Source organism: Nyctereutes procyonoides, unplaced genomic scaffold (genome assembly GCF_905146905.1).
Source record: "Nyctereutes procyonoides isolate TBG_1078 unplaced genomic scaffold, NYPRO_anot_genome, whole genome shotgun sequence".
Classification (NCBI taxonomy): Eukaryota; Metazoa; Chordata; class Mammalia; order Carnivora; family Canidae; genus Nyctereutes; species Nyctereutes procyonoides.
The window spans coordinates 37,764,638-37,792,515 of NW_026575048.1; the positions used below are offsets into that span (position 1 = coordinate 37,764,638).

At 37.9% G+C, this 27,878-nt stretch overlaps 1 protein-coding gene across 1 annotated transcript in view; it reads left to right on the plus strand.

The window, feature by feature from the left end:
* Positions 1–27,878, plus strand: part of EIF2AK3 (eukaryotic translation initiation factor 2 alpha kinase 3) — a 65,234-nt gene that overhangs the window by 22,180 nt on the left and 15,176 nt on the right. The window contains exons 3-13 of the mRNA XM_055327555.1: positions 11,417–11,611; positions 12,613–12,743; positions 14,405–14,639; positions 15,904–16,066; positions 17,062–17,202; positions 18,071–18,193; positions 19,740–19,960; positions 20,317–20,429; positions 22,181–22,303; positions 25,093–25,242; positions 26,252–27,029. Coding sequence (XP_055183530.1) covers positions 11,417–11,611; positions 12,613–12,743; positions 14,405–14,639; positions 15,904–16,066; positions 17,062–17,202; positions 18,071–18,193; positions 19,740–19,960; positions 20,317–20,429; positions 22,181–22,303; positions 25,093–25,242; positions 26,252–27,029 — 2,373 coding nt within the window. The remainder of the gene's footprint in view (positions 1–11,416; positions 11,612–12,612; positions 12,744–14,404; positions 14,640–15,903; positions 16,067–17,061; positions 17,203–18,070; positions 18,194–19,739; positions 19,961–20,316; positions 20,430–22,180; positions 22,304–25,092; positions 25,243–26,251; positions 27,030–27,878) is intronic.

Sequence of the window (27,878 nt, forward strand, 5' to 3'; positions counted from 1 at the left end):
AATTCTTCATACTATTTTTGCAACGTTTCTGTCAATCAAATTATTTCAAATTATACTTTTAAGAAATCTGTGCATTGGGGGAAAACTTCTAAGAGTTCCTTTTCTGGCAGTCTTTCCTAAAGAAAGAATCTGAAATACAAAAGATGTTTATCATAACATTTTTCATAATTTTAAAAATTAGAAACAAGCTGTATGGTCCTAAAAAGGATGCTGGTTAATAAGTTATGATCTCTGGGCTCTTGGATTTAAACAGAACTTGTGTGCTGTTGACATCCCAAAATACAAGTCTCTGCTGATAGAGCTGATGGCTGGCATCATATCTCTATGATATGAACTGCCCAGGCCTCCCAATGCTCACCTGTTTCCTCTGTTATCTGTTGTCGTCACTCTTCATGCTGCCTTCTGAATGATGTTAACACATCTACCTGTTCCTCCTCTGCCTAAAGCCCTCCAATGGTTCCGCGTTACACATAAAGTAAGGTTCAACTTCCTTACCATTCTCTGCTGGGTCCTACAGGAGCTGGCCAGAGCAGCCTCATTCAGTGTCTTAAACAGCAACGCTTCATGCCTTTTTCTTTTTCTTTTTTTAATATTTTATCTATTTATTCATGAGAGACACAGAGAGAGAGAGGCGGAGACATAGGCTCCCTGCGGGAAGCCCGATGGAGGACTCGATACCAGGACCCTGAGACCATGCCCTAAGCTGAAGGCAGATGCCCAGCCACTGAGCTACCCAGGTGTCCCACTTCCTACTTTTTGAAATACTTCAGTACTTAGCAACATATCTGCATTCTGTACTAATAATTATAATTCTTAATGTGCTTCATCCAGAATAATTGCTGAAAGATAGCATGTATATAGCAGACTTAGCATGCTGCATAGCCTATTTTAAGTACTTTATGCCTATTACACATCCTTACTGGGAGAGTTGGGGGTACGTGACCTTACCATATCCCAACCAGAACTCTTTAGTGGGATGGGAGTCTGGCAGGCCTGTGCACTGGGGTACAGCAGGACACATGAGAGCCTTACCCTGTGGACCTCATGTGGCACTCTGTGGAGCCAGCTGAGAAGACAGATACAGAGTAATTATAGCATAAATCATGGAATTGAGTGGTGGTAACAGCCACGTGGAATGGTGAAACTAAGACTTAGCAAGGATGCCTGACCTACCTAGATAAGGAAGCCAGAGAAGCTTTCTCAGAAGAGAGGATGTTTATGACTGAGGTCTCATGAGGAGAAGGAGCTGCCCTGGGAAGGAGCTGCCCAGGGAGCAGTGGGGAAAGACTGCTCGGAGGGGGGGGTGGGGGGAGAAAATGGCCTGTGTGGAAGCCTTGCAATGGGAACCACCATGGTGTGCTCAAGACCCTGGTGGAAGGGGAGGATGGCAACAAAGGTGAGCCTAGGGGAGAGTAGTAGAGATGAGGCTATTAAGGGAGGCCAGAGCCAGGTTATAAAGGGTCTAGTCAGCTGTGTTGAGCATTTTGGATTTTCTCCTGAGCCATCTGAAACCAATGAGGGATTTGAAGTGGAAGAGATTCTTCCACATTCAAAATGGAAAGGGTTCCTTGACATTCTTTTTTTGCTCTGAAACTTTTCACTGAACCTCTGATGAATCAAAGGGTTGTCTCAGTGAGTCCTTTGTATTACAAGCCAGTTATCTCTAATTGTGGAAGTATTTATAAACATTCATAAAGTATTCACACCAACTAGCAATTGGAGAAACCTGGAAAAAACAAGAAAATTTCTAGAATTTTACTAAAGCCAATCTCTTGAAGCACTTTTTTCTCTTGGTTTCCTCTGACTCATCACTCTGCCAGAATTTTTAAATGTTAGAATTCTAGAAGTTTAAGTATAGGTCACCTTCTCACCCTATTCTTTTTCAAGGGGGTTGTGTGTCTCTGTTCCTATGACAGCAGCAGTTCTAATTTTCTCTTCAGCCCAGACCTCCCCTCTGAGCAGCAGACCTGTACAGGCAAATGCCTCCTCACCATCTCTGCCTGGAGAGCTCTCTCAGTCACTCAGAACCAACAATAGGTAAACTTACTTCTATTCCTTCTCTGTACCTATTCCTCATTTACTTCCAAATCTTCCTTTGGTCTTAATTTAATTCCAGAGAATTAAATCCCTTTCTGTTTTGACTATGGAGGAATTTTGGGGAACAGGGATAGGAGTGGAGAAAAGTAGGAGGCCTAATAACCCTTAGCCTGGTAGAAACTTCAGTAGCCTAGGGACCAGAGATGCATCTTTTAAAATAGCCACAGAGGGGTATCTGGGTGGGTCAGTCAGTTAAGTGTCTGTCTTTGGCTCAGGTCCTGATCTCAGGGTCCTGGGATTGGGCCCTGTGTTAGGCTCCTCACTAAGCTCCTCCCTCTCCTTCTTCCCCTTCTCTCTAGTCATGCTCTCTCTCTCTTTCAGATAAATAAAATCTTTAAAAAAAAAAAAAATCCAGTGGATGCCTGCGTGGCTCAGTGATTGGGTGTCTGCCTTTGGCTCAGGTCACGATCAAGTCCCGCATCTCCCTCTGTCTATGTCTCTGCCTCTCTCTGTGTCTCTCATAAATAAGTAAATAAAATCTTAAAAAAAAAAATAGCCATGGAGACTGAATTTGAGGGAAAAGTACAGTATGCTAATATGAGGAGTTTTGTAAAACAGGAATGTTAGTTTTCATCCAAGGTCATGTAGCAAGTGACATGCAGAGTCAGGGACCCAGGAATGAGGCTGGTGAGGTATACTCGTCACCTGTGCACCTGGCTCCATTACATATGTTGAATGCCTGCTATTGCCCCATGTTAGCAAAACAGCTAGCAGGGCCAGAAAATAATTGTTCAGGGAAAAGGGGATTTCCATATAATAAAAAAGTCAGTAAATTAACACTTCCAATGGAGTGTTTTTCATGCATTTTACATCTTCCCAGACTTTGTGAATTTTATCTTGTATTCCTTGAGATCACAATTGGAAGCATCAGCTATTGTATTATGATAAAGATGCTTGGAGTTCTTGAGGTGAGAGAGATGTGTGCCCCTTCAGTGAATATTCTAGAATAATTCTTTTCTGCCCTTTCCCCTTATAGTCTGTGTTCATTCTTCCTTATCTGTACTCTTGACAAGTCTGAGTCTTACCACACACTTTTTATAACCCTTTTTGTTCACCCTCTCCTCCTTTTTAACTTTATTGCTTCTTAACTTGTACTTGGGACTTGGCTTTTTTAGCTCTCAGGGCCAGTGTATTCTTTTCCCTCCTTCTTGGTTAGGGAACACATTGGATCCAACTCTTTGGATTTGAAAGTGTTTAATGCCTAAGTCACTACTTGAGAAAATAATAGAGTATGTAAATCTAGCTGCCAAAGCTACAGAAGGGAAAGTTCTTGTTTATAGAAAAACTCTCACCAATAAATGCAGAAAGAATATAGAATTAGAAGTCATTGTTTTATTCCCTTTATTAAAATAGTAGGTAATGAATTGATACAGAGATGGTGAAAAGTTGATGGAACACTTTAAAATGGGGACTGACCCCCCCCCCCAAATCTACTTATTACTAGTAACAAATATGACATAAACACAGGGGTTGGCGAACTTTTTCTATAAAGGGCTACACAGTAAATATCTTGGGCTTTGAGGGCCAGATGGTCTATGTAGTTGTAGTGGGAAAGCCATCACAGATAATACAATAATGGGTGTGACTATGGCCCTATAAAGCTTTTCTTACAAAAGCAGGCAGTGGGTCACGTTTGTTTTATAAGCTGTCGTTTCTGACCTTCAATGTAAAAGGAAGTCTGTAGCGCCACCTATGAAGTCCAAACCTGCATCATATCAAAGCTCCAGGTTTAATTACACACTTTTCAGAAAATACAGGGGACAAAAGAACAATTTAAATGACATGCAAAATCCAGACTGCAGGACATTCTATAGGATAAATAATAATCTGGTTTCTCAAGCAAATCAGTGCATAAGAAGAGGAATTAAAGGGGCTCCTATGAAGGGCAAAAGAATCCAATGTAATACATGGAGCTGGAATTCCTTGTTGGAGCAAACCAGTTGTATGTCTTTGAGACAATCAGGGAAGTTTAAATATTAGATGATGTTAAGGAATTACTCCCAATTCTGTTAGATGTGATATTGGCATGGTAGTTACTTCTCAATGATGAATACTGAAGTATTTATAGGTGAGATGACATGATGGCTGGGATTTACTTTAAAACGTTCTAGTAAACAAATATATATAGTAGGTAGATGCAGAACAGATGAAAGAATTAGCAAACTCTGATTATTGTTGAAAGTGAGTGATAGATACGTGGGGGTTCATTAGTCTCTTTATACTTTATGTGTTTCAAAATGTTCAGAATAAGTTAAAGTTGAATCTACCCCCAAAAAAGTATACCTGTCAATGGTAGGGTAGGGGCACATAGAAAAAAAACACATTTAAAAAATTTATTTTATGTAGTTAGAAAAATTTCGTTTTTGCTGCTTATATTCATTTTAGTAATAGTAGCACATCCTACATTTTCTCAGTTGAAGTTCTTTCTGTCACCTAGAAATAGAATTCTCATTTTCACATTCTAATTTCAAATAGCACCCCCTGATTACATGTGCCACTGGTATTCATTATACCATTTAAGTTTGGTTTAGAAATAGAAATTGAATTATTTTACCATACTGCTTTATGATTGCATGGATAAAGATCTTGATTGGCTCTTGGTACTGAGTTTGCCGACCAATGTGACAACCTTTTATTTTTAAATTATGAACAGGAAAAAACAAATAGAGAAGGAAAAAAACGTAAAATAACAAGAATTTATATTTTTAAAAAATGAGAGAGGAAACGAGTCACACAATTAGTCTGAGAGGCAGAGCAGCGAATCAGAACAAACAGCTGCTTGCAGAGACGAATCAGTGGAATGTGAAAATGCATCACATCACCGTAACCTACATTTTTTTCTACCAAGAGATTTGCAGCTGACTCTCTGAGTGACTCATTCCTGTGCTGGGAGGGTGAGGTAATGCTCTGGTGAGGGCTGATGTCATCTCATATACTACCTGAACTGCATGCATATAGCATTTCTTGTGGCTCTCAAGGAAAAGCACCATCTGCTTTCACATATGCAGCCTGAAAGACTTCACAAAGATTGGTGCAAAGGTTAGCAGCCGTGTGGATGACTCATAAGCAGCCAATTAGCGAAGAGCAGCTATTTCAAAGTGAGCTGTTAAAATCATAATCCAAAAATACGACATGATGATTAGTATTGAATCATAATGCTTTTTTGTTGTTTTGGAGTTTGCACTTTTCTCACTGAGTTGATGCTGTTGAAGATTTCACTTGTAAAATAAGTCAGTTTTTCTCAATATGGTCCATCATCTCAAATCTTCTTGGCTGTTTAAACCATATATATGTGTGTGTGTGTGTGTGTGTGTGTGTGTGTGTGTGTGTGTGTGTGTATGTATGTATACATGTATACAATTTCTCTATAGCATATGTGCTGCCGAAGCAAACACTAAACCTTGTTTTTAATTGTGGAAGAGTTTGTTTCCTTTTACATTTGAAGGCATATAGATCAGTCTTAGAGCAGAGATTAATTTTAGTCCATATTTAGTTTGACAGTTTTTTGTTTGTTTTTTAGTTTTGGGGGTTTTTGTGCAGCACTTAGGAGTCACTGTGTTTCTTAAGGATCTGTTATTGCTTTAGGAGAAAAGACATGGTTAGTGGAAAAGGAAAGTCAAAATACAATAGAAATACATATTTACATATTTACTCTAGACTCCCTAACCCCTCTTCCTCTGTATTTCAGTGATGCACACCTGGTTTCCTTGTTTGTACTTAACTACTACTACTGTTGATATGAGCCAATGACTGAAATACCTATTTTTTCACTTTAGCATCATTGGAATTTTTTTTTAAGGTTTTATTTATTTATTCAGGAGAGACACAGAGAGAGGCAGAGACATAGGCAGAGGGAGAAGCAGGCTCCCTGCAGGGAGCCTGATGTGGGACCTGATCCTGATCCTGGAATTTCAGGATCAGGCCCTGAGCTGAAGGCAGATGCTCAACTGCTGAGCCACCCAGGCATCCCTTGTCATTGGAATTTATTATTCTAGTGAATAGAAGAAAGAATACCTAACATAATATCAGAGGTAGAGAATAGTAAATACTTGAGTTTCTAACTGATATATAACTCAAAATGGGCTGTCCTATTGGCTACACATTGTTTACATAGGGTATGTATACTAATGTCTAATGTATCTTTAATGAAAGATAAAAAGATTTAATTTTTAAAAAATAAGAAAGCAAAGAGTAAAATGATAATGGGAAAACTCTAAGGTAATATGAGGTGGTATACATGCTGATGCCATTTGAGAGTTTATTAAAAATCAAATGTTTTTTCAATAAAGAGTGATAGTGATCTTGAAATACCTGGGATTATGATGAACCTTTGTTTTAATGGTATGGCCTTCTGAGTTTAATGGCCAAGCTTCTACAAGGCCCTTGAGTACCATTCTTTTCTTTTCAACCTCTTCTTTGGAAATAATTTCAAACTACAGAAAGTTGCACAAATAAAAATGTTACTGGGTCACCTGGGTGGCTCAGCAGTTGAGCACCTGCCTCTGGTTCAGGGTGTGATCCGGGAGTTCTGGAATCAGGTCTCACATCGGGCTCCCTGCAGTGAGGGAGCCTGCTTCTACCTCTGCTTATATTTCTGCCTCTCTCTCTGTCTCTCATGAATAAATAAATATAATCCTTAAAAATTATACCAAAAACCCCAAAAGGACCAATCTTTATGCACCCAGATTTACCTACCCCAAGCCTTGTTTGCTTTATCATTTGAGTTGTCTCTCTTTCTTACCCTTTCTCTCCCCCAACCCCTCCTACACATTTCCTTATCTTTAAAACAATTGGAGATGAATCAGCTATCCATCCATCATGGCCCTTTACTCCTAAATACTTCAATATGTATTTTTAAAATTCGGATATGTACATTATTTTGTAGACAGAATGCTAGTGCACACTTAATAGACTACAATATAGCATAAATATAACTTTTATAGGCACTGAGAAACCAAAAACTTGACTCGTTTTATTGAGGTGGTCTGGAACCAAACCCACAATATCCACAAAGGGTGCCTCTTATAGTGTCCTTTACCTCCAGTATACCCTGTGGTCTAGGGACAGGTAGTACATTTATTTTTCTGGTTAGATTCTTTTATCTAGATTTTTTTTAAAGGTTTTATTTATTCATCAGAGACACACAGAGAGGCAGAGACACAGGCAGAGGGAGAAGCAGGCTCCATGCAAGGAGCCCGACGCGGGACTTGATCCTGGGTCTCCAGGATCACGCCCCAGGCTGAAGGTGGCGCTAAACCGCTGAGCCATCTGGGCTGCCCTATCTAGATTTTCCCACAGACTCTGTCTTTTATGATATTAACATTTTGAAGAATACAGTCTCTCTGCCATTTTATTTAAAAAGTATAGAAATTTCTTCATTTTGAAGCCCCTGGGTAACTCAGTCCAACTCTTGATTTCAGCTTGCGTCATGATCTCAGAGTCCTGAGATCGAGCCCAGCAACAGGCTCAGTGCTGAACATGGAGCCTGCTTAAGATTCTCTCTCTCCTTCTCCCTCTGCCCCTCCTAACTCCCCCCCCATACCCCCCCTCTGCCCGCTTGTGTCTTGTTCTCTCTCTCTTTCTCTCAAAAGGAAAAAAGAAATTTCATTATATGCTTGTCTAGTGTTTCCTGGTGATTAGATCTAGGTTGTGCATTCTTGGCTTAGAATCCTGCATGGGGGAAGTGCCCTCTCTCATGGTGTCACATCTGTCACTCATCGATGATGTTAATTTTGATCATCTGGTCAAGATCTTATCTGAATTCTCCACTATATAATTACTGGTTTTTTTTGGTTTTGTTTCTGTTTTTAGTTTCTTTAACTAATAAGCAGCCCACAGGGAGACACTTTAAGATTGGGCAAATATCCTACTCCTCATCAAAATTTCCATCCCTAGTCTTAACACTATTGCTGATTTTTTCTTAATGCTGTCTTTACTATGATGGTAGCAAAATTTTTATTTTTCCAACTTCACCCCTCCCTTCATATTTACCAGTAGACATTTGGCATTTCATTGAAGGAAGAGCCCTCCCTTCTCCCCTATGTATTATTTATCTATTTGAACTCATGAATTCTTTTTTTTCTTCAGTACTTTATAACTCAGTACTTAATTATTTTGGTACTTAAGTTGTCCCAGATGTGGTCAGTGGTGTACTTCTTTTTTGTGCACATCCTTACTCTTTAAAATAATAAAATGTTCAAATCTCATCTTGTCCCTTCCCTGCCCCAGCCCTAGAATCAGACATTTCTCTGAGGAGCCTTGGTCCTTTGGTAGGCGGTGGAGTTGGATAACAAAACCTTGGCACCAGGTTTAGGTGCATTACTTTTACAACCACTGTATAAACATTGTATAGGCAGAAATATAGAATATTAGTGTATGTGATAAGTATTTCTTAGAGGTACAAACAATTTTTGAGAATATAATGCTATCAGTTTATAGTTACAGCAAAAGGTAAAGTACAGTGTTAAGGAATGGGAAGATCTTAGTAATCTTACACTGCTATCATTTTATTGGATTTCAAAGCAAAAGCATAAGTGCTGCTAACTTGGAGGCCAGATGAGGTGTCTGTAGGCAGTGTTGGTATGGGAGGGTGTTCCAGGAAGAAGTGACATTGACAATGACATAACAGGACAATAACAGTAACATTACATATATGTAAGTGGCGATGCCCAATTTCTGCCCATGTGGGGAAAAGTGGAAGACAAGGAAGAAAATGTTGTTTGAGGTCATGTGTAGAGGACTTTGAATATCAGATTTAGGATTGGGGTCTTTAATAAGAAGATAATAGAGAACTGTTGAAAATTTTTGAAGTATGTCATAACAAGCTTAACTCTGACTCAGAGATTAATCTAGAAGATATGTAGAGTTTAGTTTGAGGAAATTGCCAGGTAAGAACTGTAAAGAGGCTATTATAATAGTTCAGGCAGGAGATATAAGGATTTGAACTAGAAAACGAAAAAAGTGGATGAGAAGAGAATCCCAAAGTGTGGGGGCCAGCTAGAGGGAGGGAGGCTGTGTAAGCACTCTCAGTGACTGTAAGGACGGTTTCAGGTAAATATCCCTTTAAAGATAAGAGTCTACTTGAGGAACAGAGAAGTACATAGAGAAATATTGCTATAAAATGTTAAGATCGGGCAGCCCCAGGGGCTCAATGATTTAGCGCCGCCTTCAGCCCAGGGCCTGATCCTGGAGACCCGGGATCGAGTCCCACATCAGGCTCCCTGCATGGAGCCTGCTTCTCCCTCTGCCTGTGCTGCCTCTCTCTCTCTCTGTGTCTCTCATGAGTAAATAAATAAAATCTTTAAGAAAAAAAAAAAGTTGAGATCAACATTTGTTTGGAGTTTTGTTTTTTGCTTATTTTTCAAAGATTTATTTATTTATTTGTTTATTTATTTAGAGAGAGCGAGCTGGTGGGGGGAGGGGCAGAAGGAGAGAGAGAGAGAGAATCTCAAGCAGATTCCCTGCTGCACCCAGAGTGTAATGTGGGACTCAGTCTCACAACCCTGAGATCATGACCTGAGCTGAAATCAAGAATCAGGCATTTAAATGACTGAGCCACCCAGGTGCCCTTTGTTTTTGTTTATTAAACTCATAATAAATATATTATTTGTATTCTCTTTTATATTCCCTTTTTCTGAAGTTTTGAGCCTGGTCAGGAAAGTATTTGTGCCTTAGGTGAAGTAACTCAAGTTGTATAGATTTTTATTTTTTTTTAAATGATACTGAAATTTGTTGTTGTTTTAAAGATTTTATCTATTTATTTGAGAGGGAGAGCACAAGCAGAGAGGAGAGGAAGAAGCAGGTTCTATGCTGGGTAGGGAACCCGATGGGGGGCTCGATCCCAGGGTCCTGAGATCATGACCTTACCCAAAGGCAGATACTTAACACCTGAGCCACCCAGGCACCCGAGTCAAGTTGTATATATTTTTAAATGCCAAAAGGCCAATATCACAAAGTCATGTACTAAAACCCTTTCTCAAAAAACAAGATGTTTATGGCCAAAAACCCCTGAACTCTTTTCTTTTGCTTATACTATATAGAATCCACCATGATATCCTGTTGGCTTTGCCTTCCAATTATATCCCAAATCTGACCACCTACAACACTTCCAGTGCTGTCAACCTAATCAAATCCATCATCGCCTTTTGCTCTCCATGCCTCCACTCTTGCCTCTTATAGCCTGATTGTGTTTTTTGTGCTTCTTCCAACATTTCACTCCTGCATCTTATGGCCTTTGCCAAGGCTCTTCCCCAGATATAAGCATGGTTAACTCCCCCCAGATTCAAGTTTTACGCAAATGTTACTTTCTCAGTGGGGCCTACTCTGAGCCTCCCTATTGATACTCCCCCTCCATATGCACGTTTTCTTGTCCTACTTTATCTTGTTCTATTTTTTCCTATGGTATGTATAACCTCACGTACTCTGTGATTATTCATTATGTTTGTGTCTCAACACCAGGGTTTGAACTCCACAGGGCAGTTATTTTGGTTTGGTTTGTTTTGGATTTTTGTTTGTTTGTTTGGTTTTATTTTGTTTTGTTTTTGCTGAGTGGTCTCTCCCAAGCAGTATACTTATGCCTGGCACATAGTAGGCCCTCAATACACATTGGTAAAAGAAGGAAGGACAACTAAGAGCCTAAAATCAGGAAGCTTTGTTATCAGGCTTGCAGCTTATAGCAGATTTGAGAAAGTAAATAAAGGTTGGGATATTGCTTTAATCAACCTGTATTCCATGGATCTGAGCCTGTGACAGTAATTACCCTGGATAAAATAGGTCTGGAAGATACTGCATATACTATCCCTTTACTAGACCTTTACTAGAAAGTCATATTGTACATTATCATTTTTTTAATAGAACACGGGGAGATGGGGAGGGGAAGGGCAGAGAGAAAGAGAGAGAATCTTAAGCAGAATCACACCCAGAGCAGAGTCTGGATCTCAAGACCCTGAGATCATGATCTGAGCTGAAATCATCAATAAGATGCTTAACCAACTGAACCACTCAGGTGCCCCTGTACATTAGCATATTAATTGCTATAAGAACTCCTGTAACCTCTTCTTGAACTCACTTGATCACAAAACTTTCTTTTGGTGGTTCACTTATCATTATGGCACATCCATAACAGAGTTTGAGAAAAGCCATACTAGAATATTATGCGTCAGCCCCAGGAGAGACTGGCAGTTCTTTCAAATTGCTTTTTGGTTGATGAACTGTACCACTTCACATGCTGCTCAGAAGGAGGCTAGAGAACATCAGGCTCAAGACTCCAGCTCTTAGTTACTAAAGTTATTATCCCTTTAAAAGTTAGCTTTTGTTTTAGGTATTTGGGAATAAGATGATCATTCCTTCCCTGGATGGAGACCTCTTCCAGTGGGACCGGGACCGTGAGAGCATGGAAACAGTTCCTTTTACAGTTGAATCACTTCTTGAATCTTCTTATAAATTTGGAGATGATGTTGTTTTGGTTGGCGGAAAGTCTCTCACTACATATGGACTCAGTGCATATAGTGGCAAGGTGAGTGAAAATGTTGAATTGTCTAGAGGAGAAATCAGAGTAAATAGGGATAGAAGAATTAATTTATTAATAATTTACTAATATTTGGAGGAGTCCTCATCTGTCCAAATGGCAACAAAAATGTATGACCTTTAGGAATATTGTGAAGATTTCAAAATAACATGTAAAATGCAACTGATACACACTAGACTTTATCTTTTTTTTAATCCCTTAAGCTTGATATGTGAATATTTTATATATAGACGTAAGACTAAAATGAGGAAGAATAGAAAAATGACCTTTAGACCTTTGAATTTTTCAAACACTAACGATTCCTTATCTAAGTGTTAGGCTCATAGCCCCATCTCGTTCTTGCTGATATGTTTCTGCCTTCCCCACTCCCTGCATCTGCACTGTACTGGGGAGGCCTTGTGATCCTCAGTTGCCTTCAGTATTCTCGTCTGTAAAACAGTGGGATTGAACCCAATCATCTGGTTCTGTGATTTGTTGTGCTGCTACAAAATTCTGATATTCTAGCAGGTATGTTTCTTTCTGTGAGGATTTTAGTTCAATCATGCTAAGAGTCCTTTTTCTTTCTAATGAAGATTTGAGGGAGGCACTTTTACATACTATAGCTATTAGTAAAGGTTTAAGTCTAAAAACTTAATACTCCATTCAAATAGGAACTCTGAGGCTAATTTTTAAAAATTCACCTGGAATTTTATTAATGATATTATTGCTAGGAGATCACAACTAGTTATCTGTTTCTTTTTGTATATTCCATGGAAACCCTCCAAATAAAATTACCTAAATCCTTAAAAACCATTCCCTGAAATAAATATGTATTGTTTCTTTTATGGTTCTAAGTAACTTATTTTAGGATTTGATAGTCTACCTGATACTTCTTAATACTTGGGTATTTATTACAGATCTCCTCATTTTTTAATAAATCACATAGATTCTTTTAATGTCTCTAATCTCCTGTAACTTGTATTCTTCGCAAAACTTGTATCTCTTTTCAGGTGAGGTACATCTGTTCAGCTTTGGGTTGTCGCCAGTGGGATAACGATGACATAGAACAAGAAGACATCCTACTTCTGCAACGCTCCCAGAAAACCGTTAGAGCTGTCGGACCTCGCAGTGGCAATGAGAAGTATGTATTCAGAGAAATGTTGCTGTTGAAAAGACAAGTTCAGCGAAACCCAGATTTTTCAGATTTTTCTTTATGGAGATTTCCTGAACTATTTTCTTGTCCTAAAATCCTACAACTCTTTGAAGAGAAATGTAGGCCCCAAAATAAAAATAGTCTCCTGATTATTAACATATTCTGGATTGAAACTCCCACCATGTGCTCTGGAGGTGATTAGCAGGAGGAGGTCCATACAATGACTATAGCAGCCTTACTGATCACAGTTCTTGGAATTCAGAACACTCCTAGGACAAAGTTAATGTGCTTTATTTCAGCTAGGGCCTCTGACTCTGGTTCTCTCCAATAAGTAGTTTCTTAGTATCTTTGACAAACCCAATTTTAAAATACATTTTAGTTTATTTTCTTAAAGTGTTAAAGTGTAATTTATTTGGTCAAACATCTGTTTCCCTTTTCAAATAATGAATTCTTTATGTAATTTCTACATTTAAATATGTGGTTAACAAGTAAGATAATGGCTGGTCCTAAATGACATGCTTGATTTTTTTAAAGCTTTTTTAAATTTTAACTTGTCTCTGTAGTAAAAATCATTTGAGATCTCATCTTTATCTTTTTTTTTTCATCTTTATCTTTTGAAAGTGAACCAGACTTTCCGATTTTGTCTAATCTGATGCGTTATAATTCAGTTTCCTTTCCTGTTTTCTCAAACTCAGTTAAGAAAGTATTTCTATGTTCACTGGACTGTGAATAGGACTTTGCATCTGCTGGCAACCTGACCTTCTTATCCTGATGGGATTTTATTTCCTTAAGTATTTGAGTGCTTGCTGGGTGTCCAGCCACCAATAGGAACAGATAACCATCTTAATTTACCAACTTAAGTTACCAAAATAGGAAGAGTCTGGGATCTAAGAGTTACCAGAATAAGAAGAGTCATGTTCCTTAAGTATATTTTGCAATAGATTTCAGACTTATCAAGCCATTTTATATCTTAGTGACAGGTCGTTATATTATTAATAGTTAAGTGATTTTTCTGTATATTAATTATAAGGGAAACATTATTACTGTCACTCTGTGGATGAAGACAGTGAAACTCAGGAAAGGTTCAATGACTTGCCAGATCTCAGGAGATCTCAGATTGGAGCTGAGGTGGTATGACCTTCAGGCTTGGTACACTGGGTCTCATTGCCTTTTGGGGCTATGTTTTCATATAAATATAAAATCAATGCATTCATCTTACTGTGTACATTGGTTTATCAGGATACATTAATTTTTCTGCACTATTTTTTTAAATTAATTTTTCTGCACTTGAATGAAATGTGCCCAGACTGTAATAAAGAGAGCAGACTGCTGCTACCCCCATTTTAAGGTAACTTTGATGTGTCTAGAGAAAATCGCTCTGATTTGGACATAGGAACATTTGTTAATTTTTGGGAGAAAACCTGTCCCATAGCCATTGTCAGTTTACAACGCAGAACCATTGTTTCTAAAGGATCAGGACAAAGTGATGCCCTCTTGTGGCATAAGTCAGCAGAGCACTCCCAGAAAATTCTGTTTTTTTTTCTCCTGACAAAATTTTAGTGTTTGCTTCTCCAATCTAGGATGATTCTTTGTTATTTGGTCCCTTTACTTAAGTGTATATTTCTAAAACAAACCTTTGTAAATTTAAGGTGGAATTTCAGTGTTGGCCACTTTGAACTTCGGTATATTCCAGACATGGAAACTAGAGCTGGATTTATTGAAAGCACCTTAAAGCCCAGTGGGAACAAAGAAGGGTCTAAAATTATTTCAGATGTGGAAGAACAGGAAGCTGCCATGTTGGACACAGTGATAAAGGTCTCAGTTGCTGACTGGAAGGTTATGGCGTTCAGTAAGAAAGGAGGACAGCTGGAATGGGAATACCAGGTACCTGAAAACATCTTTTCCTTTCCCTGTTTGACCAAATGTATCAGTTAGAGGGAAATAACTGTCACTTGGGATCCTCAGCCTGTTCTATATGCTTTAAGAAATTTGTAGTTCCACATCTTGTTAGAGTGGGTCTTCTGAAAAAGACGACAGAAAAGAAGTGCTGGTGAGATTGTTTTCTATCTTTGTGCCCCGCTGGTGAGGTTGTAAATTGGTGCAGCCACTATGGAAGACAGTATGGAGGTGCTTCAAAAAATTAATAATAGAACTACCATATGATCCAGCAGTCCCACTTCTGGGAAGATAGTCATAGGAAGTGAACTCAGTATCTCGAAGAGATATCTACACTGCTGTGTTCAGTGCATCATTATTCACAGTAGCCAGGATGTAGGAGGAATCTAAGTGTCCTTCAGTAAGTGAATGGTTAAAGAAAATGGAATGTGTTTATGTACATGGTGGAATATTATCTAGCCTTAAAGAGGGAAATGCTGTCATTTGCAAAAACGTGTATGAAACTGGAGGACATGCTAAGTGAAATAAGCCAGGCACAGAGAGAGAAATAGTGCATTATCTTACGTACGTGTGGAATTTTAAAAAGTTGGAATCCTAGAACAGAGTAGAATGGTAATTGCCAGGGGCCGGGGGATAGGAGACATGTTGGTCAAAGGGTACAAGATTTCAATAATGCAGGATGAATAAGTTCTGGAGATGTAATGTACAATGCGGTGACTAAGGTTAATAATACTATATTGTATACTTAATATTTGTTGAGAGTAGATCTCAATGCAGGGCTTGAACTCATGACCCCTGTGAGATCAAGACCTGAGCTGAGATCAAAAGTCGAATGCTTAACCAATTGAGCTACCCAGGCACCCCAAGGGTAAATCTTTAAAAAAAATTTTTTTTTTGTCTGTTGGGGCACAATTGATGAATAAAAACTATATACATTTGAAGTGTACAGCATGATGATTTGATATGCATATACATTGTGAAATGAGAGAGGTAGATCTTAAATGTTCTTGCCACACACAAAAAATAACTGCGAGGTGATGGATATGTTAATTAGCTTGATTGTGCTAATCATTTCATAATGTGTACATATGTCAAAACATGGCATTTTGTAAACATATTCATTTTTATTTGTCAATCATACCTCGTAAAGCTGGAGAAATTGTAAAATGTGATTTTTAAATGTCATGTTAGGAGTTGAATTACATAAATACTGCTTGAAATAATGTGAAATTTCTTTTACATTTTTGTTTAGTTTTGTACTCCCATTGCATCTGCTTGGTTGGTTAAAGATGGAAAAGTCATTCCCATCAGTCTTTTTGATGATACAAGTTACGCATCTAACGATGAAGTTTTAGAAGGTGAAGAAGACATTGTAGAAGCTGCTCGAGGAGCCACAGAAAGCAGTGTTTACCTGGGTGAGTAGACGTGTCTCATCTAGTGATAAGACATTAATATTTAAGGTTTATTCCCACGTTGTTCCTGCCTACTTCACATGTGCCTGTAGTAGTTTTAATTCCTAAATACATTCTCTGGCTTAGGTTGCCCTTAAGATTTATAGTTTGGTTTCCATCCCTGCTGTTTTTTTCCCATTTATCCAATTCTGAAACTTCCAAATACTGTGGCATATTCTTTTCTTCTGAGACCTATATTAGAAAGGTTAGGAATATGGCAACATACAGCATGCTGTATCCTGTTACTCCTATATCCTCAGAGGCTGAAACTGTCTACATTTATATCAGCATCTATGTCAATTTGGCCCCCTCTCCCAAAGATAAGGCTTGTTTCTATTTGTCTTTAAAACTTATCTGAGAAATAATAACAGAATTCTGGTGTGCTTCTGGGTGGTTGAAGGCCTCTGCAAAATAAAATTTGCAAATCTTTGAGTCTAACTATTTGTACTAGTTGGTGGTCAAGTACTTATAAAATTTTTTAAGCTCAATGAATGTGCTGTCTGCTCCTCAATCTCAATGGAATGCAAGACTTTGAAAGAATAACATGTTACACATGTATCATGATAGTATTTAACTGGTGTGTTAGCAGTGTCTGAAATTACAGATGTTTTGGTTTCCTTAAAAAGAAAGTTACTTCATCCAAGCTATGAGTTTTATTATAAGTATATAGTGATTTCTTTTCTTTGAACTTTCCTACTGGAAATGTTTCAGTAATTGCTGGAAATTATTATTCAGTGAGAAACATTGTAATTTGTGTGTAACTTTCCTCTTCTGTTTTTATTAAATAACCTTTGGGTCACATTGGAGTACTTCAGGCTTGATTCTTCTTTGAAAAGAGTTATGTACCACAGGAAGAAATAACAGATTAATCTAATTTTACTAAATCAAAATGAATAATTTTGAAAAAAAACATTGGTGCTTGATTCCAAATATAATTGACAGTGTTCTCGTTGATTAAGGAATGTACAGAGGTCAGCTGTATCTCCAGTCATCAGTCAGAATTTCAGAAAAGTTTCCTACAAGTCCCAAGGCTTTGGAATCTGTCAATAATGAATATGCAATTATGCCTTTGCCAACCATCAAGTGGAAACCCTTAATTCGTAAGTGAATTATTAACTTTTGTAATATTATTGAAGTGTTCAGAGGCCTTATCATCTTCTTTGTCCTAGTATGGATACTACAGAGATTAGAACTGTTATGTCCTCTTTATTTTCTGACAAACTGGTATTTCAGAAGTCAGTGAATTTTAATTATCCTTTACAACATGATTTCATTGAAACAGAAGCTGCTTCTAAAGAAATCAGTCTTAAAAAATATTTCTAGACAACATAGAAACTTCCTTAACCATTCATTGACCATGACTAAGTATCATTTAGGTCTTAACATATTAAGAATATTTATGAAATAGGCACCTGGGTGGTTCAATCAGTTAAGCATCTGACTTTTGATTTCAGCTCGGGTCATGATCTCAGGGTTGTGGGATCAAACCCCCCATCCGGCTCTGCACTGACGGTGGAGCCTGCTTGATATTCATTCTCTCTCTCTCTCTCTCTCTCTCTCTCTCTCTCTCCCTCCCCCACCCCCCCACACCCCTCACTCATGCTTTTTCTCTCTCAGTATCTAATAAAAAATTTAAAAAGAAAGAGTATTTGTGAAACATTATCTGGTTATTATGTCATGTTCTTTGAACACTTAAACGAATTGAATCCAAATACTAGGCCATCTAATTCCTTCAGTTATCTTTCCATAGCTTGTATGTTTTATATCGCATATATCACATCCTATTTTAGTTACTTGTTTTAAGTGACTTATCTTCTCTACAAAACTATGCTTGTTAAAGAACCGTGAGCCATTTGTTTGACAACATATTTGAGCAGAACTGTGGTTAAATATCTGGTTTTTGTATGAATGTGATACGTGCATTTTCACTGACATCTTAACAACTAAGATTTTACCATTTTCTTTTAGATTCTCCTTCCAGAACTCCTGTCTTGGTAGGGTCTGACGAATTTGACAAATGTCTTAGTAATGATAAGTTCTCTCACGAAGAGTACAGTAATGGTGCACTTTCAATCTTGCAATACCCATATGGTAAGTGTGATGAAGCTTGTGTTGAAAATATCGAGTTTTATTTTTTGTTTTAGTTTATTTATTAGTTTGAAATTAATTAGTAGGATTCAAATGAAAGGTAGTTAATTGGAAGGTAGAAAATATAAAATACCTTCAGAGGAATAGTAGGAATGGTGGCCAAGGGTGCAGGTTCCAGAGTTAGATTGCCAGTGTTCAAAACCCAGTTTTGCCACATACTAGGTTGGGCACACCTAAGTTACCTGCATCTTGGTTCCTTCATCTGTAAAGCAAGGATAGTAATTATAATATTTATTTATTGGGTTTTTATGAGGTCTAAATGAGATAATGCACATATAGTCTTAACGCTGTGTCTCACAAATTTTAAGTGTTCAGTAAGCATTAATTCTTATGATTAGCTTTCATGTAGGTTATTAACCTATTTAATATAATCTATATAATATCAGCGTGTATAATGAAGAAAATAGGTGTTTCCCATACTGCTATATGAAAATGCTATAAAATGAGGGGATTTTAACTTTGTGCTCTGATAAGGGAAATTAGTGCAAAAGTCAAGAGTAGGTAAAATTTGACATGAAATACATTCCTGGGTATTTGAAGTTAGGATGTATTCAGATATGAAAATATTTTCAACAGTTAGATATTAAACAAAATTGTCAAATCTGCATTAGACAAAACAAACGCCTCATCAATCACCTAGATGCTAGAACTGGGAAGTTATTGTAAAATTTAAACTGACAAACAGGGATCCCTAGGTGGCGCAGCGGTTTGGCACCTGCCTTTGGCCCAGGGCGCAATCCTGGAGACCCGGGATCGAGTCCCACGTCGGGCTCCCGGTGCATGGAGCCTGCTTCTCCTCTGCCTATGTCTCTCCCTCTCTCTCTGTGTATGACTATCATAAATAATAAATAAAAAAAAATTATAAAAAACAGATTTTCTTTAAAAAAAATAAAAAACTGACAAACAGAAGGTTCTAACCTAGAGGTAGCAGTCTTTATCTGATGCCAATTAAAATACAGGTTAAGAGAGAATTATCTGTCCACGTGGTACAAAATAGAAGACAAACAGGCAGTATGCTTTCTAGGATAGCCGCATTTTGACAGCTTGAAATGAACCAAGGAGACTGTTAGAGATGTTTTTCTTCTGAGTTTACAAAGAACGATTTACAATAAAATGTGTATTTAATTGATGCCAAATGAGACTAAAGTTTAAAGTCTTTGAAGGAAGATAGAATACTGCTGATTCTTCCTTATATATTTAAATAATTGGATTATCAAGAAGGTAATGAATAGGATGGCCCTTACGGGTTTTTTTTCTAGTTTTATTATTTGTACAAAGAAAATCTGTGATGCTTACGGAACAAAGGAAAATATGTTAGTGTAGAAAAAAAGAAAAAAGGGTAATGAGGCTATCGAAAAGTGTTAAAGACGAGATGAAATTTTAATAAAATGAATTAGTAATAGAAGGGATAGGAAAATAATTTTTAACAAAGGTGGATCTGTATTGCTTTATCTTTTTTTAAAAAAACTTTTAATGTTTGTTTTTGAAGATAATGGTTATTATCTACCATACTACAAGAGGGAGAGAAGCAAACGGAGCACACATATCACAGTCCGATTTCTTGATAACCCAAATTACAACAAGAACATTCGCAAAAAGGATCCTGTTCTCCTCTTACACTGGTGGAAAGAAATAGTTGGAACTATTCTGTTTTGTATCATAGCAACAACTTTTATTGTCCGTAGACTTTTCCATCCTCATCCTCACAGAGTAAGACATTTTTTAGAATCTAATATATTTCAGAGTGTCGGGAGAATAGTGTGTGTGGGGGGTGCGGGGAATGCAGGGGCAAGAAGCCATTTACTTAAGTTTCACCATGAAATCATTGTTGCCCATCCGTTTATTTCTCCTAACTTAATATTCCTTCACTCCTCAGCCTGCTGCAATCTGGCTTTCACCCCTCCCATTTCACTTCCCATTATCAAGGGAAATGCTATCTTCTGTGTTCTTATAATACTTTTATTTTTGTCCATATTATTTATTTTTTTAAATGTTATTTTATAGCTTAAGATTGTTAGCTAATTTCAAGTCAGCTTTGAAACTGATTTTTTCCCCCACCTTATCAGCAAAGGAAGGAATCTGAAACTCAGTGTCAAACTGAAAGTAAATATGATTCTGTAAGTGGAGAAGCTAAGGACAGCAGCTGGAATGACATAAAAAATTCTGGATATGTATCACGGTAAGAGTCTTGTCATACATAAAGTATATACATGTGTGCTACAGCTTCTGGTGGCAACTGTTTGAATCAAGGAAGAAATGACCTCTAAGGTCTTGTTTAACTTTTTTTTTAATGTGTGAATATCCAGGTAAATATGACACAAACTTAACCCTCAAGTGACTTGAATTTATTAAAAATGATATGTACCCCAAGAAGGATAAAAATAGTGTTATAGAAGTTCAGAATTAAGTTCATATTGAGATGACTTCATTATTTATTTCGTCTATATCTAGAATGAGAAGTAGAAAAATGGAGGGAAATACACCCATAGGTCATTTTAAAACTAGAAGAGGGAGGTGAGTCACCTAAAAAGTAGGCAATTCAGATAATTTGAAGGTAATGTAAAAGTAGGGAATCAGCAGCTATCAAGTATAGGGGTTTTTATACTTTTTGATATAGGATGGTGCTGTGGTTCATTTTTCATATTACATGGTTTATTCCTACATTTCCCCTTTGTTTTGATATCATACTTAGCACTTGGTGATATAGGGACAAGGAACTTATACATAACCTTACTGCATAACATCTAGGGTATGACGGAACCAAATGAAAATTACAGCTAAAATGTGTGACACTTGGATTATGTGTGGACCTAATTTATCTAAGCTGCCTTCATACTGTATTATCACAAGTTAAAAATTGACTGTAATCAGTTTGTTTTAGCTACAAGTTTTCCAAAGCAGAATTTACCTAGGTGACTAGAAATGGCAGAAGTTTTAGTACCCTTCTGATAAGGATGCTGACTAATATGTCAGTGGCCAGCAACACCAGCAGGCAGAGAGGGAAGAGAACTAGGGATGTGACGGCTCTCATGAGGTAATCCACTACTGAAGCCATTCATTGTTCACTCAACATTTACTCTGAAAAACTGAGTGCAGGGCGGTATTTTCAGCTTTGTGACAAATAAAATGACTGGGCCTATCCTGGAGGGGCTGAGAGAAGACAATACTGGGCAAAACAAACATCTAAGGAAAAAAGCCATGAACTCTAAGTCACTCAGTCTGGTTGCGATGATTCCAGAAGGCATTATAAATGAGGTTACATTTTCATTGAACTGTAAATTATGAATAAGGAAGAGTTAGGTAAAGACAAGAGGAGTAGGGTAAAGTGAGTAAACATACATCTATAAGGCCTTTGAGAAGAGAACCAGAATATGTGTTGTGTACTCTGAAATTGAATTAGATTTAATTTTATTCAATATGGAGAGTACAACTGATTGTTTTTCAAAGACAGGAAGCTCTATAATAATAATAGCTAATGTTTACTGAAGGCCTGCTATATTGTAGGCATTATGAAGAACCTGCGCTCTGGGTTCAAGTCCCAACTTCATCATTTGTCACTTAGGATCTTAGGCAAGATGATACTTATATTTTATAGAATCTAAATCATACATAAGATATCTCTTTTTTCAGAAGATACATTTATTTTCTTTAGGACAGTAATTCAGTTGCCCCTGTAGGAATAGCATGTGAGTTTCATGAGCTTTATAGTTGGGGAGATGTGAATTTGTACCAAAGTGCCTTTACTAGCTATTTTTAGGGGTATAGATTATTGTTCTTCATTCTCTGTGAAGGTAATTGGCCCATGGAAGATTGGGATCAATTGCCTCTCCTCCTAACTCCATGCTTTAATCAGCTGAGCCAACTATTAAATTAATATGAGTGTGCAAATCATAAATTATTAAATTTTCCTTTTTTTTTTTTTTTTTTAAGCTATCTGACAGATTTTGAACCAGTTCAGTGTATGGGTCGTGGCGGGTTTGGAGTAGTCTTTGAAGCCAAAAACAAAGTAGATGACTGCAATTATGCTATCAAGAGAATCCGCCTCCCCAACAGGTAAGGGAAGGCATTGTTAGTGGGCTTGGACCTAGCACCATCTTGCTCATCCCTTAGGCAATATGTCCTTCTTGCTATACTCCAAAAATAGTTTTCAACCTCCCGAATCTTAGCCTCTAAGTGCCACCAGGTAACCAGCTGTCCTAAAAGGGGTGATCTCTTTAGATTGCTTTGCCTCAACTTAAAAAAAAATCTGCCCTTGTTTTTGATTCTTAATCAGGACTTTTCCACAGTGAATTATGATGACTATCATATTTACTACATAACACCATTTAAAAATAATCTGTTTATTGTGGAAAAGGGAAAAGTTTTATTTTTTATTTTTTTTTATTTTTTATTTTAATTTATGATAGTCACAGAGACAGAGAGGCAGAGACACAGGCAGAGGGAGAAGCAGGCTCCATGCATCCGGAGCCCGACGTGGGATTCGATCCCGGGTCTCCAGGATTGCGCCCTGGGCCAAAGGCAGGTGCCAAACCGCTGCGCCACCCAGGGATCCCCCCGCCCTTTTTTTTATTTTATTTTAAGGGAAAAGTATTAAAACAAAAATTATCTGTGTCTTCTCTTCCTGATAATCCTCACTGTTACCATGTTAGGGTTTTCCCCTTGATAATTTTTTATCTGATCATAAATTCATCCAGTTAGTAGCATACTTACCATTACAGTACAGTTGTATCTATTGCTTCCTTTATTGTATCCTTGGCATTTTCCATGTTTTTAAGAATATTTTATTAAAATGCTAAAATAAACTTAAAGTATTTTATGGCATAGATAAATGTAGTGTAGATAACACTACAATTGATACATGTGAAATATTTTAACTATTTCTTTTTGTTAAACATTTGGGTTTCAAATTTGTTGCAGTTAAAAACAACTTTGCAGTGTCCAAATTAAAAAAAAAAAAAGGTTTTGTTTATTCACTTGACAGAGAGAGAGAGAGAGCACAATTGGGAAGGAGGAGGAGGAGAGGGCAAGGGAGAAGCAGAAGCAGGTTCCCCTCGAGTAGGCAGCCTGATATGGGACTCAATCCCAGGATCCTGGGATCATGACCTGAGCCAAAGGCAGATGCTTAACCCACTGAGCCACTCAGAAGTCCCATGTCCATCTTTTATATAAATTTTTTACCACATCTGTTTCCATAGGATAGAGCTAGAAGTAGCATTTCTGACTCAGAACAGTGTTATGCTTAAGATGATGGGCTTTGAATAATGCCTTCTTTTCCATCTATTTTGGAAAGCTCCTGTTGATTCTTGATTAAATGTGCACTAATTGCTGTATTGTCCTTCTAATTAGTAGTTAAACATTCTGTCCAACAGTTAGGGACACAGGACTAGGAGGGATTTGTGTACTATGGAACTAATTATTTTCCTTGGTATATAATTTTTGAGTAGTTTAAATATTCATATGTGCAAGGCACCACATAGGATATGAAATTAAGCAAAGCTTCTACCCCAAGAACCAAAAAGTCTGAGGCTTTTGCATATATACTCAAATAACTACAATGCGAGGAAGGTTGTGACCTGGTGACAGATTAGTGAATAGCTTCTCATGAAAAAAGTACAGATGTAACTGAAATCAAGGAAGACAAACTTTATGGAGGTGGTGATATTTGTTCTGGGTATGCAAAAGTAGCCTGTTGCGTAGTAGACAGATGTGGAAGGAAGGGATGGCCGACTATGTGAAATGGCCTAAGAAAGGCTCTAGGCAAAACACTTGGAGGTGGTGTAGAGCACGATATGTGTTCTGACATGGGTGAAATAAAGGATAAGGGTAGGGGAGTATGGAGGAGAAGAGTTACAGAGCCTTAAATGCCAAGCAAGGGAGTTCAGATTTTATTTTGTAGACAGTCAGGTCTTTGAGAAGAGCAATGATGTGATCAAAGTGAGGGTAGCTCTGGAGGTGGTGTGTATGGATGGCTGACATGAGCAAAGGGTCAGAGACAAGAATGTTAGATTTTTTATTTTTTTCCAGAAGGTTAGTCCCAAGATACAGAACATTTGTGAGGAGAAGTGGGGATGGGTGAGAAAGGAATGAGTATAATGAATTGAAAAGGAGCAGCTGATAGGACTTGGATACTGAATGTGGGCACCTAGAAGTTAAAGAATTCAAAAATCCAAGAATTCTTAGATTGGGAGAGTGGGGGCATTGACCAACAGCCAAGCGCAGAGGGCAAAGTGGAAGTAGCTGACCATCTCCTGGAGAGGGAGGAGGATGTAACTTGTATTTATGATGTTGCTTCAGTGATAGTGGGAGGCCTAGAAATGTACGATTAGTTCTACCAGAAAAGCTATCAAAGCAGAAAATCAAATCCAAATTATTTTCTAATTAAACTGCATTGCCTGTGATATTCGGTATTTGAGACTTGTTTTAAAAAAACAAACATTCTAATATAGGTTTTTTGGATTGCAATATGTGCCAATTATGTTTATACCAGTATGGTCATTCCCCATCCTCCTAAGCTGCCATCCTGAGCTCTTTTCTGAATACTTCATTTATACCTATTCATTGTCCTATAGATTTAACAGACATTAAGCAATAATCTTTAATGGTCTATAGTCATTCATTTTTAGTCACCCAAGAAAGCTTTATTTGAATGAGGTAATGTGTTCATAGCACTTCTTTCTAGAAGGAAAAGAAAATCCTAAAATACATGGGTATCTTTTAAACTGCAAAACCTGCTATGTGGCTTTTAGATTCAAGAGAGAGTTTTATTTTCTTACTTCTCACTGTTAGATATGATGACTTTTTTCAGGTAAGAGCAACCTTCAGTGTTGTCTTCTTTCTTTCAGAGAGTTGGCTCGGGAAAAGGTAATGCGAGAAGTTAAAGCTTTAGCCAAGCTTGACCATCCAGGGATTGTTAGATATTTCAATGCTTGGTTGGAAGCACCACCAGAGAAGTGGCAAGAAAAAATGGATGAAATTTGGGTAAAAGATGAAAGGTAACTTGGCTAGTCATAGACTTAAAAACTAGTACTTTCTCTTAGGCTAGTTTTTTTGCTTCTGTGAATAAAATTTCCGTAACTAGAGAGGAGTTTTGTTTGTTTTAGGAAAAAATGCTATTCTCTGTCATCATCTTTTAAAATGTTCTCTAGTCACTTATTAATTGAAAAGTTTATTTTTTAAGAACATGAATTTTAAAAATAATTTTTAGATAGGGCTCTATGAATTATAAGTCACTAAGGGATTTACAGTACAGTGGCTTTTCTCATTAAGAGATATTGTCTATTTTTGTCACCATTTTTATTTTAGATTTTTAGTTTCTCAGTAGTTAAAAATTTACAACTCCTTTGAAACTATTAAACTAGTTTAAAGCTATTGGCAGTTAAAAATACTTAAACAACATGAAGATAATTCTCATATTACATATGCTCTGCAATAGGAAAGAAGGCTCTTTTAAAAATGACTAAATAAGAACAAAGAGAAAGCAAGCTGTGTATAGACTGTTTACCAAATAGTTGGCAGTAAAATTCCTGCCTAAAAGTACCAAATATAGCCCTACATCCACATGAAGTAACTTGTTAAGGCAAAATTTATAGATGCAGTCAGTAGCCAAACCACGGAAGGACCAAGTGAGGTGGCCCCATGGTCAAGGCACTGTGAGCTGCTGCCCTAATTCAGACTAGGGGTTCAGAATTGTGGCCACTGAAGAATCCTGACCTTGGTGGTCCCTCAGTGCTTTGTGTTTTGCACAAAGGCCCTGGCTGCTCTGGCATGACAATCCCAGGTAACTGTTTCAGCTATAAAATTAAGCTTTCCAATTTAAATTTTTTGAAAGAAATGAATGGGACATGATGTTCTTTGTCTCATATAGCAAGTTTTTATTTAATCTGTGTGTTTGTCATTTGATAACTGGCTTTCTTATAGATAAAGCTTTTAGAATAAAGATTGTAGTTCAGATCAGTTAATCACAAATTCCCTCTCTTGCCTTTGTATCTGTCCCACTTGTAGCACAGACTGGCCACTCAGCTCTCCTAGTCCAATGGACGCACCATCAGTTAAAATACGCAGAATGGATCCTTTCTCTACAAAGGAACATATTGAAATCATAGCTCCTTCTTCACAAAGGAGGTCTTTTTCAGTAGGGATTTCCTGTGGCCAGACAAGTTCCTCTGAAAGCCAGTTCTCTCCACTAGAATTTTCGGGAACAGACCATGGAGATACCAGTGAGTCAGTGGATGCAGCATGCAACCTCCAGGACAGCTGTGTCACGGACTGTGATATAGAAGATGGTACTCTGGATGGCAATGTCAATGGGCACTCCTCTGAACTTTGTCCTTCTGGAGCTTCTCCTTATGAAAGGTCAAGGGAGAGAACATCCTCTTCCATAGTGTTTGAAGATTCCGGCTGTGATAACGCATCCAGCAAAGAAGAGCTCAAAACTAAGCGACTGCATATTGGCAACCATTGTGCTAATAAACAAACTGCTTTCAAGCATTCCAGTAGCAAATCTTCTTCTGAACCTACTTTCTCTGTTTCTCCTCCAAGACCGACCACTTTAAGTTTAGATCTCAGCAAAAACACTGCAGAAAAACTCCAGCCCAGTTCCCCGAATGTATATCTTTACATCCAGATGCAGCTCTGCAGAAAGGAAAACCTCAAAGACTGGATGAACAGCCGGTGTACCATAGAGGAGCGAGAGAGGAGCGTGTGCCTGCACATCTTCCTACAGATCGCAGAGGCAGTAGAGTTTTTGCACAGTAAAGGGCTCATGCACAGGGATCTCAAGGTCTGTATTCATGGAACATCAGCCCTGGGTTTCAGTCTGATTTTGTGTGATTGAAAACAGTACTTTCAGGATTTGTCAGTTTTTAACTGAAATGCCCTTAAGGGCAAAGGACATGAAAGGTATCAGATAGGGGAGGAGAGGCCTGGGGAAGTAGCCTGAGGAACCTGCCAGAGAAAGAAGTCTTGTATTTTGAAAACTTCAGGGAAGGTCGCCTGGGTGGCTCCGTGGTTGAGTGTCTGCCTTTGGCTCAGGGCGTGATCCGGGGGTCCCAGGATCGAGTCCCGCATTGGGCTCCCTACTCCCAGTCCTCCTACTGAAAAAGACAAATCTACCATGAAAAGATCTATCCTGTTTTCCTAAGGCTTTGGGTAACTCTGATGTAAGTTCCTGAAAGCCCCAAGGTAGCATGGTGAAAAGGGACCCAAGTGGAAAGAGAGACATAGTTTCCTTCATTAGCCAGCTCCGAGTTGGGGCACGTCTCCAGGTTTTTTGCCCCTATTCCTAAGCCATTTAGGCTTTGGGGAAGGACAGAGAGAAACCAGATGGAGAAAGAAAGCAAATAGTTAGCCAGGTTATTTTTTGCAGTTCTAAAGCCTTTGATTCTGTTTTCATTAAGTATGATATTGAATATTGTACCAATGTGTTATGCTAAATTTTTTTGTGTGTTATGCTAAATTATATAAGATTCTTACATGAAATCCTCAATATTTCCTAGATATGTGTTTCTGAAATAACTATATGAAACTCTCTGCTGTATTTCATATGCTCAGAGTGATCATCAGTAAGTGTCGTGAATATATAAGCACTTTTCTGATGGAAGTAGCTTCAATTATTGAAGTATTTTCAGTT